General features: G+C 46.5%; 1 protein-coding gene across 1 annotated transcript in view; it reads right to left on the bottom strand.

The window, feature by feature from the left end:
• The window catches only part of C7H12orf50 (chromosome 7 C12orf50 homolog), a 73,985-nt gene that overhangs the window by 47,018 nt on the left and 6,800 nt on the right, over nucleotides 1–20,167 (bottom strand). The window contains exons 3-7 of the mRNA XM_033951819.1: nucleotides 15,454–15,604; nucleotides 10,021–10,100; nucleotides 9,801–9,917; nucleotides 4,176–4,283; nucleotides 2,542–2,649 (exon numbers count right to left, since the gene is read on the bottom strand). Coding sequence (XP_033807710.1) covers nucleotides 2,542–2,649; nucleotides 4,176–4,283; nucleotides 9,801–9,917; nucleotides 10,021–10,100; nucleotides 15,454–15,604 — 564 coding nt within the window. The remainder of the gene's footprint in view (nucleotides 1–2,541; nucleotides 2,650–4,175; nucleotides 4,284–9,800; nucleotides 9,918–10,020; nucleotides 10,101–15,453; nucleotides 15,605–20,167) is intronic.

Genomic DNA, 20,167 nt, shown 5'->3' with positions numbered 1-20,167 from the left:
CCCCAGTGCCTCCATCCTGTGTCCTTAGTGCCCCCAATGCCTCCATCCTGTGTCATTAGTACCCCCAGTGCCTCTGTCCTGTGTCCTTAGTGCCCCTTCCTATGTCTTTAGTGCCCCCAGTGCCTCCTTCCCATGTCCTTAGTGCCCCTTCCTGTCCTTAGTGCCCCCAGTACTTCCTTCCCATGTCTTTAGTGCCCTCAGTGCCTCCTTCCCAAGTCCTTAGTGCCCCTTCCCATGTCTTTAGTTCCCCCAGTGCCTCCTTCCCATGTCTATAGTGCCCCCAGTGCCTCCTTCCTATGTCCTTCTCACTGCCTTCCACACTTTGTCCCACCCCCACCCCCCAAGCCAGCCTGCCTGCCTGTCTACCTCTCTCCCTCTCTGCCCTCTCTCCCCAAGCCAGCCTGCTTGCCTGCCTACCTATTTCCTTCCCTCCCTGCCGCAAAAAAAAAAAAAAAACCTCCCCATCTTTCCCCCTGTCTGCTGCTCTTACTGCACTGCCGCTACAGCTGCTAAACCTGACAGGAAGTCTTCTTTCCGACGTCAATTCTGACATCAGAATTGAAGTCGGAAAGAAGACTTCCTGTCAGGTTTAGCAGCTGTAGCGGCAGTGCAGTAAGAGCAGCAGACAGGGGGAAAGATGGGGAGGTTTGTTTTTTTTTTTTTTTTTTTGCGGCAGGGAGGGACAGGGAGTGATTGCCTGTCTCATTGTCCCTGAGCACAGCTTTGGGACGCTGTCCTGGAAAACGGGACATTTTGGCGTCCCGAAGCTGTCTGTGGGGACAATGGGACAGGAGGTCTAAAAACGGGACCGTCCTGTTCAAAACGGGATATATGGTCACCTTACTCATACCAGACAGCAAAGATAGGAAAAATGATTTTATTTTCAATTTGTCAGTTTTGAGAATTTATATCTGCTGTCTATATTTTGCACTATATTTGTCTATGTTTCTATAGTTACTGAGGTGACATCTCTGAAACCCCCCCAAATATAAATGATAATTAACATTTTCTCTACGTATAGGGTGCTTTGTGTTTATTTTATTTTATGGTTACCATTATGAAATAATAAGATATTGTGTGTACATGAAAAATGAATGGAAGAAATTGAGGGTGGGCCTAGTTCGGGGCTAGGGTGGGATTTGGGGTGGAGCTAGGGCGGGATTGGGGGGGGGGCTGAATATTAATAGATGTCCCGTTTTGATGAAAAAAATAAATGGTCATGTTAGTTAAACCAGAGACTAGGCATGGTATGACTTAGGCTTCGCCTAAAATCCTGGCCTAATGTACCAGCGCCTAACATTAGGACACACAGCGACATCTAAGTTGAATTAGGCGTTGCTAGATGTGATTTTGTAAACAGCACCTTGCAGTTGATTGCCAACTGCGCCAAACAGCACCTAAGAGATAGGCGCCCCTAGGTGCTGGTAACAGCCATAGCCCAGTTACCCAAACAAGAGTCACACAAACGCTAACAAGCAGTCTGGGGAGGTAGGAGAATAAGCTTTTATTTACACAGAATTAAGGGTCTGTTTTCCTCACAGATCTCCCCTCACAGAAACCCGCTGCTTTCCTAAAATACACTGCCCCTCTCCTTTTAGTTTAGTCAGTCCAGAGTTCTGGAAGACAGTCCTTCGCGTCCAGCCAGGAACACAGCTCATGCAATCCCACCTCTGATAGAGAGTTTTAAAATGCAGCCTTTTTACTTATTCCTGCCCCCCCCAAAAAAAAAAAAAAGAAAAAAAAAAAAAAACAACAACAAACTTCAGTTCAGCGGGTTCCTACCTCAATTGGGAATAAGCTGGCTCTGGTCCTGGCTCTTCCTTTTAAACTCTCCTCCTCTACTTCCTGGTTTGGCACTTTCTTCCCCTCCCCCTCTCCTGAAGCTGTTTCCCTTTCTGAGCTGTCCTTGCCTTTCTTACAGTTGGCCAGAAGGGGGAGTGCTGGAAGTTCCTCCAGGAAACCACCTGTCTGAGGAGCTGAACTAACCCGAGGAAGGGGCAGGGTTTCATAGCTCTCTTTCACAGTGCTGTTTATAGAATCGGGCCATAAGGGCTCATGTGCTAATCCTAAATTAATCAGTTAGCGCTCGGCAATCGCCATGCACGAACCGATTAGCATAGCCTCGCTTACTCTCAAACACGCCCATCCAGTTCCGTTCCCTGTACCTTTTTAACCGGCATGAGCGGCATGCCCACGTTGGTGTCAGCTTGATCTCTGCCGTCACTTCCTAGGCACGGGTCCCAGAAGCGACATCGGGGAGAGCGCTGATGCCGACGCGGGCCAGGAAAGTAAAAAAGGTACGGGGCAAGGCAAGGGGTGTGCGCACACGGCAAGGAGAGGAGGGGTTCCGCGCCCTCAGCAAGACTATGCCCGGGGCGGACCCCCCCCCCCCCCCTTATTACACCACTGGGTAAGTATGCCTTAGTGCTTACCAGAGGTTAATAGAAGAACCCTTTAGGTGTGATCTGAAGTGCTCGCCTTCAGTGTAAACCCTGCAGAAAAATCGGGATTAAAATGGTTTGAAACTTTAAAAATAATTACCTCTAGCAAATGGATACTTCGAGCCTCTTAGTTTGTATTTCTCGGTTGAGGAGTCACTTTTCTGCGGTTTAGAATATCGGTTATTCTGTGGCATGTAGCAGTCACCTCCTGCAAGAAGATATAAAAGCAAAAGAGAAGACATTGTTAACTAAGGGTCAGATTTTAGCTTCATTTGCATTTGTGCCAAACTCGCCTGCACATCTTACGAGCTCATTTCTCCAGAATCAGTAAAGAGCAGAACCAGCACAGAGGTTTTTAACAAGAGAAGTTTGCGCATGCAAGTGCACCTCCTGATTACTTATCTGGCAACTTAATAACCAACTTGCCTTTACTTTTGGGTTCCTTGAAACAGAAGGCCGAAACGTGGCCCACGTCAGGACCCGTTCCATACCCCAAAAGCTAAGTTATATGTATTTTTGAATGATACAAATAATCACCTCCAAATAATCACTATGGGGCTCATAATCGAAAGAGAAAAACATCCAAAAACCGGCCTAAGTCGGCACTTGGACGAACATTTCCCAAATACGTCCAAGTGCCGATAATAAAAACGGGTTTTGGATATATTTCTAAATGACCTAGGCCTTCATAGTGCTGCTGAACGACCAAAGCTAAACGGGGCGTTTCAGGAGGAGTGTCGAAGGCGGGAGTTGGGCAGGACATTAGACTTAGTCGTACAGCATGTATAACTGAAAGTTATACAGCCCACAATCGACGGAACTTGGACGTTATGACTTAGACCATGTAAAACATGAACAAAACTCACAGGGACAGGACAGAGACAAATCTGTCCCCGTGTCATTCTTTAATACAGAAAACATGTGCCATATACCACCATATATTTTAATGTAGTGTTTAAATTAATATCTTTTAAGCATGAAAGAATCATATTAAAAATGAAAAGAAAAGCGTACAACATGAAAATCTATTTATTTCATACCAAAAGCACAAGTTTATGATACAAAACTTTCCAGTCAATCGACACACAAGAAGCTCCTTTTGTAAGACTTCCGAGAGTGGGATCTGCCAGGACAATCCCATAAGATTCCAACAACAGTCTGCCCTCACATGTGTATCCCACCTTCCTTGGTATCTGGCTTCCATTGATTTTATGTCTTGGTGGAAACAGGTGGCCCAACGCTGTCCATGTTTCGACCTGTATATCTTCCTCTAGGTTCCAAGTGTGGTTTCAACGATATTAGACTAATTAAAATCCGGTTACGCCAGAGGATATTTTCTCCAACGCTTTGGATTTTACTTAGTTTAATATTGTCGAAACCACACTTGGATCCCTGTAGAAGACATAAGGTCAAAACACGGACCGTGTTGGATCCCCTGTTTCCAGGTTGTGGATTAAATTGATTGACCTTTTTATTTTTAATAAAAGTCTCAATCAGCAACATCCGTCTCTACAGTCTTCTTGGCTTTTGCTTATACACAAACATATGCACCCCATACCCCTCCTCCTCTCCCCCAGACATGCATTTATATGCAGGAGGATTGGACAGAACTCCAGAAGCCATGCTCTGCTTGCTTTCTCCACTTAAAACAATGTGATAGTCCGAGTTTATATTTGCTCTAATGCAAAAATTAATACATTTGAGGTTCTTATCATATTTTTTTAAAAAACTTGCCTCCTTTTTCAACAGCACCAAGGTCAGTTTTGGTGTTTCCTTCAAATGCTGCCACTGCTTCCCGTCCTTCAAAGACTCTTAACTTTGATGGAACTGCAAGTCCATCACCTAGGAAAACAAATATTGAATATCTAGATCATCTGTGACAGATTTAAACAATCAAAGAATGAATTATGCCATCATGACATAAATAAGCATTGTTTTATTAAACTTTATTGTACAGGTGGAAATACTGTGCTATCAGCTGCACAATCACTGCCACCTGCTGGAAATGTCTGACAATGCTGAACAAAACAATACAGCAATCAATGTGTTACAGCAAATCAAGTTGCAGAATTTTGCCATATACAGTGGTGCCTCGCATAACGGACGCCTCGCACAGCGAACGCTGCGCACAACGAACTTTATGTCTTGATCCGTACAACGAACTTCGTTTCACACAACGAAGTCGCCCGAGCTGCATCCTTCCGCGCAGGCACTGCGCTTAACTGCCCTCTCTCCGCCTGGTTCCCTCTTGCCCCCCCGACTCCCCGACACGATCGGGGCAAGAGGGAGCTCAAGCCCTCTTGCCCCCCCGACTCCCCGACACGATCGGGGCAAGAGGGAGCTCAAGCCCTCTTGCCCCCCCGACTCCCCGACACGATCGGGGCAAAAGGGAGCTCAAGCCCTCTTGCCCCCCCGACTCCCCGACACGATCGGGGCAAAAGGGAGCCCAAGCCCTCTTGCCCCGCCGATTCCCCAACTCCCCGACAATATCGGGCCAGGAGGGAGCCCAAGTCCTCCTGGCCACGGCGACCCCCTAACCCCACCCTGCACTACATTACGGGCAGGAGGGATCCCAGGCCCTCCTGCCCTCGACGCAAACCCCCCCTCCCCCCAACGACCGCCCCCCCCCCCAAGAACCTCCGACCGCCCCCCCAGCCGACCCGCGACCCCCCTGGCCGACCCCCACGACACCCCCAACCCCCTTCCCCGTACCTTTCTGTAGTTGGCCGGACAGACGGGAGCCAAACCCGCCTGTCCGGCAGGCAGCCATCGACGGAATGAGGCCGGATTGGCCCATCCGTCCCATAGCTCCGCCTACTGGTGGGGCCTAAGGCGCCTGGGCCAATCAGAATAGGCCCGGGAGCCTTAGGTCCCTCCTGGGGGCGGGGCCTGAGGCACATGGGCCCAACCCGACCATGTGCCTCAGGCCCTGCCCCCAGGAGGGACCTAAGGCTCCCGGGCCTATTCTGATTGGCCCAGGCGCCTTAGGCCCCACCAGTAGGCGGAGCTTTGGGACGGATGGGCCAATCCGGCCTCATTCCGTCGATGGCTGCCTGCCGGACAGGCGGGTTTGGCTCCCGTCTGTCCGGCCAACTACAGAAAGGTACGGGGAAGGGGGTTGGGGGTGTCGTGGGGGTCGGCCAGGGGGGTCGCGGGTCGGCTGGGGGGGCGGTCGGAGGTTCTGGGGGGGCGGTCGTGGGGGGGAGGGGGGGTTTGCGTCGAGGGCCGGAGGGCCTGGGATCCCTCCTGCCCGTAATGTAGTGCAGGGTGGGGTTAGGGGGTCGCCGTGGCCAGGAGGACTTGGGCTCCCTCCTGGCCCGATATTGTCGGGGAGTTGGGGAATCGGCGGGGCAAGAGGGCTTGGGCTCCCTTTTGCCCCGATCGTGTCGGGGAGTCGGGGGGGCAAGAGGGCTTGAGCTCCCTTTTGCCCCGATCGTGTCGGGGAGTCGGGGGGGCAAGAGGGCTTGAGCTCCCTCTTGCCCCGATCGGGTCGGGGAGTCGGGGGGGCAAGAGGGCTTGAGCTCCCTCTTGCCCCGATCGTGTCGGGGAGTCGGGGGGGGCAAGAGGGCTTGAGCTCCCTCTTGCCCCGATCGTGTCGGGGAGTCGGGGGGGGCAAGAGGGCTTGAGCTCCCTCTTGCCCCGATCGTGTCGGGGAGTCGGGGGGGCCAGAGGGCTTGAGCTCCCTCTTGCCCCGATCGTGTCGGGGGTGCCAGGGACCACACGGAGTCACCCACCGTACCACCCGATTCGGGTAAGCGCAGGTATCGGTGGGTGGCTTATTTGCGGGGGGGGGTGCCTTATTTTACATTTTTTTCTAAAAAGGGGGGGCTGTCTTATTTGATGGCCCTGCCTTATCATCGGGGAAACACGGTAGAAAAAAAAAAAAAATGAACAGTTAAGTCCCAGTTTTTGCCGCTGAGACTCTGCCCTCTCACTGTAAAATTAGACTCTACTTAGTCTGTCTTTAAATTTAAAAAATGTGTGTTGTTTTAAAAAACAATTATGTTTTTAGATGTATCTAAATAAAAATAATAACCAAAAATTTATCTTTTTTTATGTCATCTTAGCATATTTTATGCTGCAGAACGAATTATTTTGTTTTACATGTATTCTTATGGGAAAACGCGTTTCACACAACGAACGTTTCACATAACAAACTTGCTCCTGGAACGGATTAAGTTCGTTGTGTGAGGCACCACTGTATTGTGATTATTTTGCAATATATTGTGATTATTTTTTTATTTTACAAATTCTTAAATAGCAAAACTGAGGGGTCCCTTTACTAAGCTGAGGTAAAAAAGTGGCTTTAGCGCATCCTTACAAGGTCTTTCCCATGTGCTATGGCCAGTTTGACCACAGTCGTAAAAATGGCCTTTTCCTGGGGGGTTTTGTATTAATATCCATGAACTAATGTTACCATTATTATGCAACCATTTTGTAAAATTACCACATGTGAACTTACTGCCACCTATTATGTGGATGGTAAGAAAGTGCTCCTCTAGCTAAAACCAGGGTAGGGTTACCATTTTTCAGGCCGCAAAAACCCGGTCACATGGCCCCATCCTGTTCCACCTCCAGACCTGCCCCTTTCCATCTCAGCCCCACCCAGTTCTGCCTTTAGCTCTGCCTCATTCTACCCCAACCCCTCCCAGTTCGGCTTTCAGACCCACCCTCATAAACCTCATCTTTCCCGACAAGCTCCGGCCGTGTCTGGAAGGCCTGGAGCATGCGCGGATGTGTGTGATGTCATCTGCACATGCTCAGATGCCCTTCAGATGCGGCCAGAGCTTATCGGGGCTTTCCAAACTGCCCCACATGGATTTTCAAAGACTGGTAGTTTGTCCCAGTTTCCCATGCTCGAGGCCGCATCTGGAGGGCCTCTGAGCATGTGTGGATGTGATGCAATGACGTGTGATGTTATTGCGTCACATCCGCACATGTTCAGAGGCTCTCCAGACATGGCCCTGAGCTTGGGAAAGGATATGACGGGACAGGACTTGGGGTGGGGCTGGAGGCATAATGGGGCAGGGATGAGGTGGAACAGGATGGGGACCATGTGTCCCCTTTTCGTGGAGAAGAAATCTGGTAACCCAAGCTAAGAGGCAGGAAAATGCCATATTTTACAGCAACTTAGTAACTTCCTCCTTAAATGTTTTTCTTCTGTGTTAACACACAAACTTTGCAGTTTCCACATAGTAACCTAGGCAATTACCTTGGAGTATTTGTAAATCTTTAGCATTGTTTAGTTAAAAGGCATGCATTTAACAGTGTATTTCTCCCTTTTTTTCCCCTCTCTGTTTTGGTCTGTCTGTTTGTATTTTTATTTTGTAATTAATCAAAATATCTGAAAGTACCAATCTCTGCAGTGGCGTACCAAGAGGGGGTGGGTGAGGGCGATCCACCCCGGGTGCAGCCTTAAGGGGGGTGCACAGCCGGACAGGTCCGGAAAATTCCTGGGCTGCGATGGCACTCAGCAGCATCGGCGCCCCCCCTGCCCCGTGACAGCACTCAAGTTCGGCCTCCTTCTCCCGGCATCAGCAGAACTTCAGATCGGCAACAGGTGCTCAGTTAAAAGCTTCCCCTGACTCAGATTCCTGTTTCCGCCCAGGCAGTTCAGTCAGAGGAAGCTTTTGACTGAGCACCTGTTGCTGATCTGAAGTTCTGCTGATGCCGGGAGAAGGAGGCCGAACTTCAGAGCTGTCGCGGGGCAGGGGGGCACCGATGCCACTGAGTGCCATCTGTGGAGGGGGGGGGGCGCCGATGCCGCTCAGTGCCGTCGCGGGGGGGGGGGGGCCTTGCCGATCTTGTTGCCAAAATCGGAAAGGTGAGGGAGAAAGATGGGCCTGTGGTGGATGGAGAGATTAAAAGAAGGGGACAGATGATGGAAGTGGGGGAAAGAGAGAGAAGGGGCAGATGATGGAAGTGGGGAGAGAGAAGAGGGCAGATGATGGAAGGAGGGGGGAAAGAGAGAGAAGGGGCAGATGATGGAAGTGGGGAGAGAGAAGAGGGCAGATGATGGAAGGAGGGGGGAAAGAGAGAGAAGGGGAAGATGATGGAAGTGGAGAGAAGGGGGAGAGAGAAGAGGGCAGATGATGGAAGTGGGGGAAAGAGAGAAGGGGCAGATGATGGAAGTGGAGAGAAGGGAGAGAGAGAAGAAGGCAGAGGATGGAAGGAGGGGATAAATAAAAGGAGGGCACATGATGGGGAAAAAGGATTGAGTTAGGGAAATACTGGAGGGGGTGAGGGAAAGAGGTGGCGAGCTGTAGGTAGACAGTAAAAAAGGAAATAGATGAGGGTAGTAAGAACGTAATCTAGATAGATGCAGAAAATAAATTGAAAAGGAAAATGAGGAAAGAAAGGGATTGCAGAAGAGAGGTGTGGGAGAGGGAAGGAGAGGAGAGAGATGCCAGACCAATGGGGGTGAAAGGAGAGATGGAGGGGGGAGGCATACAGTTTCTGGAAGGGGCATAGAAGGAGAGAAGATGTCATATAGGGGCAAAGAGATGGCAGACAGTGGATGGAAGGAAGAGAGTAACAAGAAGATGAGGAAAGCAGAAACCAGAGAAGACAAAGTAGAACAAAAATTTTCTATTTATTTGTTGCTTTAGGAGACATGTGTCACTGTTTCTGTAGTGTTGCATTGTATGCAGAGTCCAGCTTCTTGCTGGTTCAATTTAACCTTTTGTCTATGTATTTCTATTTTATTTCCCCTTTTACAAAACTGTGGAGCGTTTTTTAGCACCAGCCGTGGTGGTAGCAGCTCTGATGCTCAGAATTCTATGAGCGTCAGAGCTGTTACCACCATGGCTAAAATCCACACTAAAGTTTTGTAAAAGAGGGAGGGGTTAGTTTGTGATGATATATTCCATACTAGGCGAAGGTATTTTCTGTATTCTGTGTGTTCGAAAGACATGGATTTCTGTTAGGATTGACGGTGTAGGATTGATCTGTACTAGTCTGGCTTGTTTAGTTTTACAATGGGGGTATTGATGTTGTACTGCTCACTGCATATATAAGATGCTGCCTTTTCCTAGGTACTCATGTGTGACGTGTGGCTTGTTACTAAAAATCATGTTTTTCGTACAGATGGGGGGGATGCCAAAAAATGATGGGCCCCAGGTGTCACATATGGTAGGTACGCCACTGAATCTCTGTACCCATTTTACGTTTTGTACATCACTTAGAAAGTTTGATAAGTGATATAATCAAATTTTAAATAAAACTTAAAAAACTAACATGGTATTTGTACATTAGTAACTCACTAAACACATTAGGTCTGATTTATCAAGGGCTTCCCATAGATATAAAATTAGACTTAACCCTTGATAGATCAGGTCCCTTATTCATATCATAACGAACCTTCCTGTAAATCTCTTCCAGCTTCCAAAGGTTTGAGCAGTTTATGCTCCAGCGCTGGAGATACACTACTCGTGGCCGCGTGGTCCTCGTGCGTAAGACTCGTCCTGTAATATTCTCCTAAGCATTTACACACACACATACAAAAGAGAAAAGCAACAATTACCAATAATAAAGTTTGTGTATAGAATTAGAAGACCAGTGAGTGCTAATGGTGGCATACCAGATTTGCAACACATTTCCCTTATTGCTTTTTCTTCTTCTATCTCTTCGGGGGTCTGTGTCCTTAGATTACAGGCATCTATGGGGTACATTAAAAATATTCAAATTCAATATATTTAAAGTCCTACAGCAATAGAATCCAAAATGAAAGTTAATATGAACATTCAAGTTCAAGGAGGGAGAGATTTCAGTGGGTACTCACATAGGTTATCTATGCAAACTCTTCATGGGAATTTTAGTACCCCATCACCAATCAGAAACACCTCCTCAAAAAAATGTCCATTGTTTTCTTTGCTATTTAGTTTTTCATACATAGTCATAATCTTCTTTCATAATCCATTAGAGCAAGAATAAATATAAACATATCTTAAATTTCAACAGTGACTCAGGCAGATGCTCAATGTAGTGTCTGTTTCACAACTGCTTCATCAGGAGCTACTTACTTCCCAAATGCTTTCTACTCGTGCTGCTTATACCAAATGAAGCATGCACTCTGCTTCACCACTCTAGCTATTCTTGAATTTGCTTACATTAAAAAGATAATTTTGTTTAAGTCTAAAGAGAAAGGTGCGTGATTATTAATAGATCGATATTCAAAGGAAAATATCTGGATAACTGCGCAATGATATTTCCCTTAGCCATAGTGGCGTAGTAAGGGGGGATGGGGGGGCAGATCACCCCAGGTATCATCTTAGTGGTAGTGCCAGCGTCTCTCTGCCCCCCATGCCATGCTCACACCCTCCCTTCCTCCGTGCTACTTTAAATCTTCACCAGTGTAGGCAACTTCTCCAGCCTACTTCTCGCACTGGCATGGGCTTTCCCTCTGACATCACTTCCTGGCCCCTCAAACAGGAAGTGATTTCAGAGGGGAGCCAGGCCGGCGCAGGAAGCAGGCCAGAGAAGTTGGCCACAGCTCTCAAGGGATGTTAGCAGCACTGCCCAGAGAGTGCTACAGACCTGCTCAGCACTATCCACTTTGTTGCTAGTATGTGAAAGGTGGTATATTACATTTTAATAAACAAAACTGCCTGGATAGTAGCAGGGTAGTTAATTTATTTCTTTATTAGGATTTATCACCTTTTTGAAGAAATTCAGCTAAGGTGGTATCCCGCAAGAATAAGTTGAACATAAACAATAGATAATTGAAGCCGTTTAAAAAACTTCATAATAAGAGTACATAATATGGCATAGTATATGGCAAGAGTACATAATATGGCATATTAACAATGTCAACACAACATGCAATAAACATGTTAATACATGGGGATGATTTAAAGATACTTTCACATGAAGTTAGAAAGGTGCTTGAATATATTCTCGGCTACGGTAGGAGTGGATAAACAAGTCCTGCTATGGCAGCGTCTCACAAACTAAATGTAGTGGCCGTGGCTCGGGCATCCGCGCAGGCACAAAGACCCTGCAGACGGGCCCTGAGTCGCTAGTGGGGGGTGCTGGAAGGAAAGACGTGTGAAGAGGAGAGGCGCCGGCTGACTGTCTATAGGATGTGCCTCTCACCAGCGTCTTGCGGCATGCCTGAGATCTCGGGCGACACACTGGTGTTCCGCAGCACACAGTTTGTGATACACTGTGCTACGGTATGCACAGCTGGTGTTAGTCCTGGCAAATTAGTTGTTTCTTCCATTCAAGGACTGGGGGAAGAGCACAAGCTTTCACCCGCTTCCTGAAGCAGAGATCGTCTTGCGCTAAGCGAAGCCTTTCAGGCGTGCATTCCAGAGTGCGGGGGCTACTCCGGAGAAGGTTCACTGGCTAATATCACATCAAAAGATGTCTTTTGGAGAGGGTGAGGTTAGGAATATTCATTAGGCTTTAGCAAACGTGGAGATATGAAGAGGGAAATGCTGTTTTTCAAGCACTCTGGGCCATTTCCTTTAAGTAGGGTTACCAGATTTTAGTTCAATAAAATTCGGTCCCAAAGCCCCGCCCCCCAGGCCCACCCAATTCCATACAGTCCCGCCCCATTCCACCCACATCACACCCCAGCCCCGCCCCCTCACCTTGCTCTTGTCGGCCAGGAGGGCATCTGTGCATGGGCGAATGCAATGTGATGATGTCACACGCGCGTGTGTGCATGACATTACCATGGTGCATCCGCGCACGCACAGATGCCCTCCCGACACGGTCCCACAGAAGAAGGTTTTGAAAACCCGGACACAGTGCCGGGCCGTCCGGACGCCCCTGTAAAAAGAGGACATGTCTGGGTAAATCCGGACACCCTGCCTTTAAGAGCCCTTAAAGATCATATACAGAGTTTTATATTTAGCCCTGCATTGCACTGGTAGTCAGTAAAGTTGTTGCAGAAATGGCATGATGTGGTCACGTCCCTCACAGCATTCTTAGGGTCACCTGATGTTCGTAAATGAAAGTTGAAGTTGTCGTTCGCAGCTCCTTGCGACCCCGTTGGCTCTCCCTCTGTTGTCACTTCCTACGTGCGGCACCCAGAAGGGACATCAGCGGGAGAGCCGACGGGGTTGCGACCGCGTTGTTGACCACCGCAAACAACAACTTCAATTAGAGGTATGGGGGAAGGGAAGGGGTGCGTGCGTGTGGAGGGGAGGAATGGGAAGAGGCGGTAGGGCAGAGAGGATTTGGGGTGTCGGTGCCCCCACCAACCCGGCGCTCGGGGCGGACTGCCCCCTCGCCCCCCTCTTACTACACCACTGGGCTCTACGTATACTTGAATTTGGTCTTTCTACTATTGTTATGCTGTTAACAAAATTGTTATTTTATGTTGAATTATACCTGCTGAACACTGCCTTGGGCGAATTTCTTCATCAAGGTGGTTAATAAATCCCAATAAATAAATAGATAAATAAATTGAGTAACCTGCAACAGAGCAACACTTACAGTTTTAATCACCCTTCTGAGCAGATGCCCTGAAGGAGTTTGCTGCAGTAGCATTTAAGAAACAGAACTAGTGAGGTGAACTGCCAATTCATTTTTATTTTTACACATTTTTTATACTGCTAAAATGGCACAAACAGAACTAAGTGGTTTACAGTCATAAGAACATAAAAATAGCCTTACTGGGTCAGACCAATGGTCCATCAAGCCCAGCAGCCTGTTCTCACGGTGGCTAATCTAGGTCCCTAGTACCTGGCCAAAACCCAAGGAGTAGCAACATTCCATTCAGAATCCTAAAGAATAGCAAGATTCTGGAATCCCAAAGAGTAACAGAAGATTCCGGAACCCCAAAGAGTAGCAACATTCCATTCAGAATCCTAAAGAATAGCAAGATTCTGGAATCCCAAAGAGTAACAGAAGATTCCGGAACCCCAAAGAGTCGCAACATTCCATTCAGAATCCTAAAGAATAGCAAGATTCTGGAATCCCAAAGAGTAACAGAAGATTCCGGAACCCCAAAGAGTAGCAACATTCCATTCAGAATCCTAAAGAATAGCAAGATTCTGGAATCCCAAAGAGTAACAGAAGATTCCGGAACCCCAAAGAGTCGCAACATTCCATTCAGAATCCTAAAGAATAGCAAGATTCTGGAATCCCAAAGAATAACAAAAGATTCCGGAACCCCAAAGAGTAGCAACATTCCATTCAGAATCCTAAAGAATACCAAGATTCTGGAATCCCAAAAAGTCACAAAAGATTCCGGAACCTCAAACAGTAGCAACATTCCATGCTACCAATCCAGGGCAAGCAGTGGCTTCCCCCATGTCGTTCTCAATAACAGACTATGGGAGGAAGAGAGGCACAGGAAATGCCTCTCACAGCAAGAAACACATCCTGCAAGCAGCCAGCCAGCACCTCCCCTCCTCACTGGCATCTCGGGACATACCTGGATTCTTCCGGGGCACACCAGTGTGCCGCAGCACACAGTTTACGATACACATGTGCTAATCGGTTGGGCCCAAATTATCCAAATGGATGGTAGGCGCCCTACTGCTGCCTTACTTAAATGTTGTAAATGGCGTTAATTGACGCGGAAGGGACTGCGCACATCAATCTGAGATCAAATTGAGTTTATTAAGTACAATCATCTATTAAAATGCAACTAGGGTTATTGGATTTTCCTTCGGGAAAATCTGGCCCATGGTCACGCCCCCCAAGACTGCCCAGTTCAGCCTCTGTCATGCCCTGTTCTGCCCCCCCTGCCCTGCCCCCAGACGGCATCCATGCATGTGCGGACGCAGCGCAATGATGTCATGCGCCCATGCATGCGTGGATGCCCCCTCCCGATGCGATTTTGTCAGGAAGCTTTCCAAAACCCGGACAAAGTGCCGGTCTGTGAAAAGCCGTCTGGACCCCTGGACATGTCCTTAGAAGGAGGACATATTCGGGGAAATCCGGGCGTCTGGTAACCCTAAATGTAACACATGTGAGATAATCAGTTCATCTTTCAGATCCTTCCAGATCCAGGTTTTAAGAGATGATTGTACTTAATAAAACTCAATTTTATCTCAGGTTGATGTTAACAGTCCCTTCTCCACTTTTTCTTTGCTGTATACTTGCCGTGGGGTTGTTTGTCTTGGGGTTTTTTGGGGGGGGGGATTGCAATGGATTGCACAAACCAATTAGCACAGGATGTCCCTTTCTCCATCCCAGACACATCCCCTGCACCAAATAATAAATGTTATATTTTTAGTGCATGGGTGGCAAGAGCACCTGGCAAAGTTACCCTGGGGTGCCTCAACGCACCCCACAAATGCCATTTTTTGCTATGGTAAGCACACAGGCCCTGATTCTGTATAGGACGCCCGGGAGAGGTGTCCTATACAGAATCGGGCCTACACTAACCCCGATTTTGCTGGCCTACATTTTAAGCGTCTCTTCATCTACTAGGGAGACTCATAGGGCCGCCTAGGTTCGCCTAAGGCCCTTAGGCGTCTTGCGTGCCTCCCTAAGCTCCCGGAGGTGCCTTCAATATAGGCGGCCAGCCTGGGGAGCATTTTTTTAAAAAGCGTGCATCCCGAGTGGCTGATTAGACAGCTGTAGGACGCCTACAGCTGCCTAAAATCAGGATGGCACTTTGCAGAATAAGGGCCACAGTGCTTACTACAGCTTTGTAACAACTTTTATCTGCTATGTTACTAAAGAAGTTTATTTGATAGAATGTATCCAGTTACAATATTCTTTCTTTATAAACAATATAGGGATACACAGTAGCAGAAATATCAGTATTCAATTCTATGAGCATCGGAGCATTTACCTTGTCGGCCCACACTAAAAACTTCTAGCGCTTTTTAGTAAAACCCAGCGTAAAAATATAGGTAATTTTAAACCCGGGGCAAATACCCTTCTAATTAACTCGGATGACATTTCGGAATAGAGAGAAAAAAATGGAGGTTGCATACGTGTCTGCCACTTTGACATAATCTTTGTGGCTACCAGCAGCAAATTAAATCATTCGCAAATGAAAGCAGTTAGAAATGGATATTTACTGATTTCTTCTTCCTCTGCCTCCTCCTTGTCTTCTTCCTCCTCCTCATCATCCAGGTTGATTGTTATAATTAACGGAGGATGAACGGGTCTTGAAATGCTTTCCTGAGATTTTTGTGAATCTTCTGTGTGATCAGCTGCAATCCCTTCCTGAGTTTCTGTCTTAACATTGGTATCTAGAGATAGAGATATGCAATAAGAACACAGGAATCTAAGAATAGCAGTGATCCATCTAGCCTAGAATCCCATCTTCATAGTGGCCAATACACTTCCCCCTCCCCATTTGCGGTTTCGGCAATCGTGATTTCACATATTCGCGATTTTTTGGGGAGGGGAAAAAAAAAAAAAAGCCATCGTTAAGTCTTCCCCCCAGCATCCCGGCCTTACCTGGTGGTCTGGCGGGCTTTCGGGGCAGGAGCGATCTTCCTACACTCCTGCCCCGTGCAGATCGCCATTAAGAACTAGCTGTAGGGAGTTCCCGTCGTAGTCTCGAGAGACTACAGGAACTCACAGCAGCCATTTCCTAATGGCGATCTGCATGGAGCATGAGCGTAGGAAGATCGCTCCTGCCCCGAAAGCCCGCTAGACCACCAGGTAAGGCCGGGAAGGCGGGAGGGAGGCGGGGGTGGGTCAGAGCCGGATATTCACGGTTTTTCGCCATTCGCGGTCCGGCTCTGCCCCTATCCCCCGCAAATCCGGAGGGAGAAGTGTACAGATCAGCCTTTACAATGCAATCAATTTAATTAATACAGGATCCCTTTTACTAAGTTTTTAACATGGAGTTAGTGCATGTGAAGAGGTTATCGCAAAATATGTTAAAGCAACTTGTAGTATTTTACCTATTAGTGTGTGATAACCTAAGCATTACTTATTTAAAAATATATAACCCCTATGAGCATTAAAGCAGTGTTGGAGCATTTAACGCTCTGGGCCGTGGTAGAAATCTCTACCTTGGCTTAGTAAAAGACAGCCTTAATTGTTTTAATTGGCTTTAAGCTGTACAATAAATAAGTGATCAATTATTGCACCATTAAAAGCCATTAAAAACAAACAAAAAACTAGACACTGCTAGGCACCTCCCAGGACCGACAGCTAACAACCGGGAATCTAGTAATGCTTAGTGATGCTGGATACCTAAGTGAACATAGTAACATAGTAAATGACGGCAGATAAAGACTTGAACGGTCCAGCCAGTCCGCCCATTACTTATTATTTCTTTTTTTATTGAAATATTTCTCAGTTTTGCTAACCTGTAAACGTAACCAAGAAAGGAAGAGTCAATATCCACAAAAATACCTATAGAATTCAGAGAAACTAACAAAGGAAATCTGAGTTCCACTGACCTTCTATAACCCCACTTCGGGAGAAGAAGCCTAAAGAAACAAGCTCATCCAGAAGTATAAATCAAACACACCGTTCACTATGAAGCATCAAACCCCTATTTCCAGACTGGTATAGAAATACAAGAATAATAATAATAATAACTTTATTCTTCTATTCCACCACAGTCGAATGACTTTTAGGCAGTTCAGAGCGAAGAAGGCTGGACAATCAGCGAATTACAGAATGCAGGAAGTGAGGGTACAACTTATTACATAAGACATAGATAAAAGGAAAATATGAATCTTAAGTATGTAGTATAGGTCTCTTGTATGCAACCCAAGGAATAAAGCTGGACAGTCTGTGAATTTTAGAGTAGAGCTGGACAATAAGGCGAATTGCAGAATGAAGCGAATTACAGAATAAAGCGAAATTACAGAATAAAACTGGACAGTCAGCGAATTACAGAATGCAAGCAGTGAGGGTATAACTTATTAACAAGAAATAGTTAAAAGGAAAATATGAATCTTAAGTATGTAATTTAGGTCTCATGTAAGCAACCCAAGGAATAATGCTGGACAATCAACGGATTGCAAAATGCAGAAAGTGAGGGAACAACATATTAAACAGGAATTGACAGAGGGGAAAAAATAACTTTGTAAGTAGTGAGGCTTCTGTTTAGGAGATGAATTTGTCAAACAGTACGGTTTTAATTGCTCTCCGGAAGGCGCCGAAGGTCAGTCTGACTCCATTGATGTAATTACCCAGCCAGGACTGCTGTTTACTTGCTTGGAACATAAAGGACCTGTCCAAAAAGTTTCAAGTTTTTATTAATATTTGATGAATCGCTTATTCGGTTTGCTAAGCGATGTACAACTTCATAAAAAACAAAGATGAGAGGACTAACAAAGTAACTTCAGACTTACGAATCCAAGACAGACATGAGTCGGGCGGGTAAAGGGAAAAAGTTACAATTCGTTAAGGAGAAAAAACAAAAAAGAAAAAAACGAAAGGGAGGGTAAAAAATCAGAACTTAATGTAACTGAGTATAGGTCAAAAGAGGAAAGATTAAAAGCGTCGTTAAAAAGATAAGTTTTTAGAAGTTTTTTAAATGAAATAAGATCTTTTTCTTCTCTAATGTGCAGTGGTAGTGAGTTCCACAGTTGAGGGGCCATAACTGAAAACATTTGCAGGCTGTGATCTTTGGGTATGCAAATATGTTGTGGTTATGGTTCCATATCGAAAGCACACAGGCCATTGGCACGCCGACAATCACGTGCAAGACTTAAGCGCACCCTGTTCAAACTGTTCCTGTTACTGCTGTGAGTGGGGGGGGGGGGTCTGCCCCTCCCCATTACACTGGAAACTGCCATTTTCCTTCATTTTTAGGGTAATCGGTAGTTTTCAGTATAGTGGGGGGGTTTCACCCACACCCACACCCACACCCACATGCACCCAATGTGAGCATGAACAGTTGTGAGTTTAGTAGGGGGGGGATCCCCCCCCTCTGAGCACTAATAGGAACAGTTTTTAGGCAACGCACAGAAGTCCTGAGCGGGATTGTCGGCGCGTGATTGTTGGTGTGGCAAGGTCCCGTGCGGGTTTGACAGGTCACCAGCAAAATTCAAGAAGAGACAACTTTATTCACAAAAAAATGAGTGCAACAAGTGGAACCCAAAAGATATATTTATGCCTCTGATAATGAATGACACTCTCGCAGGGAAAACATAAGAACAGAGGCCCTGATTCTATAAACGACTAAGCGCCGCTCAGCGCGATGATCAATCAACCGCTAGACACTGTTTATAGAATCGTGCCTAGTGGTGGCGAGGTGTTCCTAGCTGCTGGTAAGCATTAAAACCCTGGGTGCATTGCTATGTAGGCTAGGGTTTTCTTGGCCTAAATCAGGGGTAGGGAACTCCGGTCCTCGAGAGCCGTATTCCAGTCGGGTTTTCAGGATTTCCCCAATGAATATGCATTGAAAGCAGTGCATGCAAATAGATCTCATGCATATTCATTGGGGAAATCCTGAAAACCCGACTGGAATACGGCTCTCGAGGACCGGAGTTCCCTACCCCTGGCCTAAATGAAGGTGTCTAAGGGCTCCTTTTAGCAAGCTGCGCTAGTGGTTTTAGCGAGCGCTTAGCGCATGCTGCACTGCCACGTGTGCTAGACGCTAATGCCAGCATTGAGCTGGGATTAGTTCTTGGTGCGTAGCACGGGGTTAGCACGCGCGGCAATGCAGCGCACCCTAAAAAGTCTAGCCCTAAGTCAAAAAAAGTCACTATTCTCTGAACTGTCGCTGTACACAACAACTTAGTCAAAACGAGCCTCAGACACACTGACTTAATATATAATTACAAGTCAGGTACTTTTAGCCAATAAGGCAACATGTCCTTAATCATCGGCTCCTCTTTCATGTTAGGTGGGAAATTCAATAAAAAAAAACTCAGACATAGTCCGAGAAAAACCTGAACCCCCACCCAACTGTAGAGTAAGGTATAATCACCAGTGTACAGTCACACAGCAGTGTGCCACAAAGTTAAACAAAACAAAACACAAAAACATTAAAAATAAAAAAAAGCCAAGTACTTAGCTGAGGAAAAAAAGTAGTAGTGGGCCCTCCAGGTCAGTCCAAGAACTGTCTCAGCTCCAGTTGCACACACCACGGTCTCTCTTTTTTTTTTAAATTTAATATTTATTTATTTGAAATCATAATCATAACTTGTGCAGGTAACATGAACAAATAAATTTTTCAAGCATATGATTTTTACAATGAAACAAATTCAGTTCTTCTTAGACCCCAGTACAGAAACCATAGGGGGGAGGGGTCCAATTAGGGAATTGATACTATAAAGGTAAGAAAATAATCAAGAATTGGCTTTAACATGAACAGCACCTCTCGTATATAATAAAGTCCACTTATTCCGTGACGATCTTTTTACATAAGAACATAAGAAACACCTTCACCGGAACAGACCAAGGTCCATCTAGTTCGGCGATCCGCACACGCGGAGGCCCATTTAGGTGCTCCTTGTTGGAGACCCGGATTTCCCGTATCCCTCAATATGATTTGCAAGAAGGTGTGCATCCAACTTGCATTTGAAACCCAGAACAGTAGCCTCTGCCACCACCTCCTCCGGGAGAGCATTCCAAGCGCCCACCACTCGTTGTGTGAAACAGAACTTCCTGACATTTGTCCTGAACCTGCTGCCACTCAGTTTCAGGCTATGACCTCTTGTCCGTGTCTTGATCTTTTTCATGTCTAGAAAGCTCCTGAGGTGTTCTGGAACAAAGAAAGGATATTTCGTCCCCAAATATTTAATGAGGCATTTATGTGGATATGCCAATTGAAAAGTAGCCCCCAAATCCTTCATCTCTTGCCTCATAAGTAGAAATAGTTTCCTCCTTTCTTGTGT

Source organism: Geotrypetes seraphini, chromosome 7 (genome assembly GCF_902459505.1).
Source record: "Geotrypetes seraphini chromosome 7, aGeoSer1.1, whole genome shotgun sequence".
NCBI classification, from domain to species: Eukaryota; Metazoa; Chordata; class Amphibia; order Gymnophiona; family Dermophiidae; genus Geotrypetes; species Geotrypetes seraphini.
The sequence above is the reverse complement of the archived record's forward strand: the minus strand, read 5'-3'. Positions and strand labels throughout refer to the sequence as shown.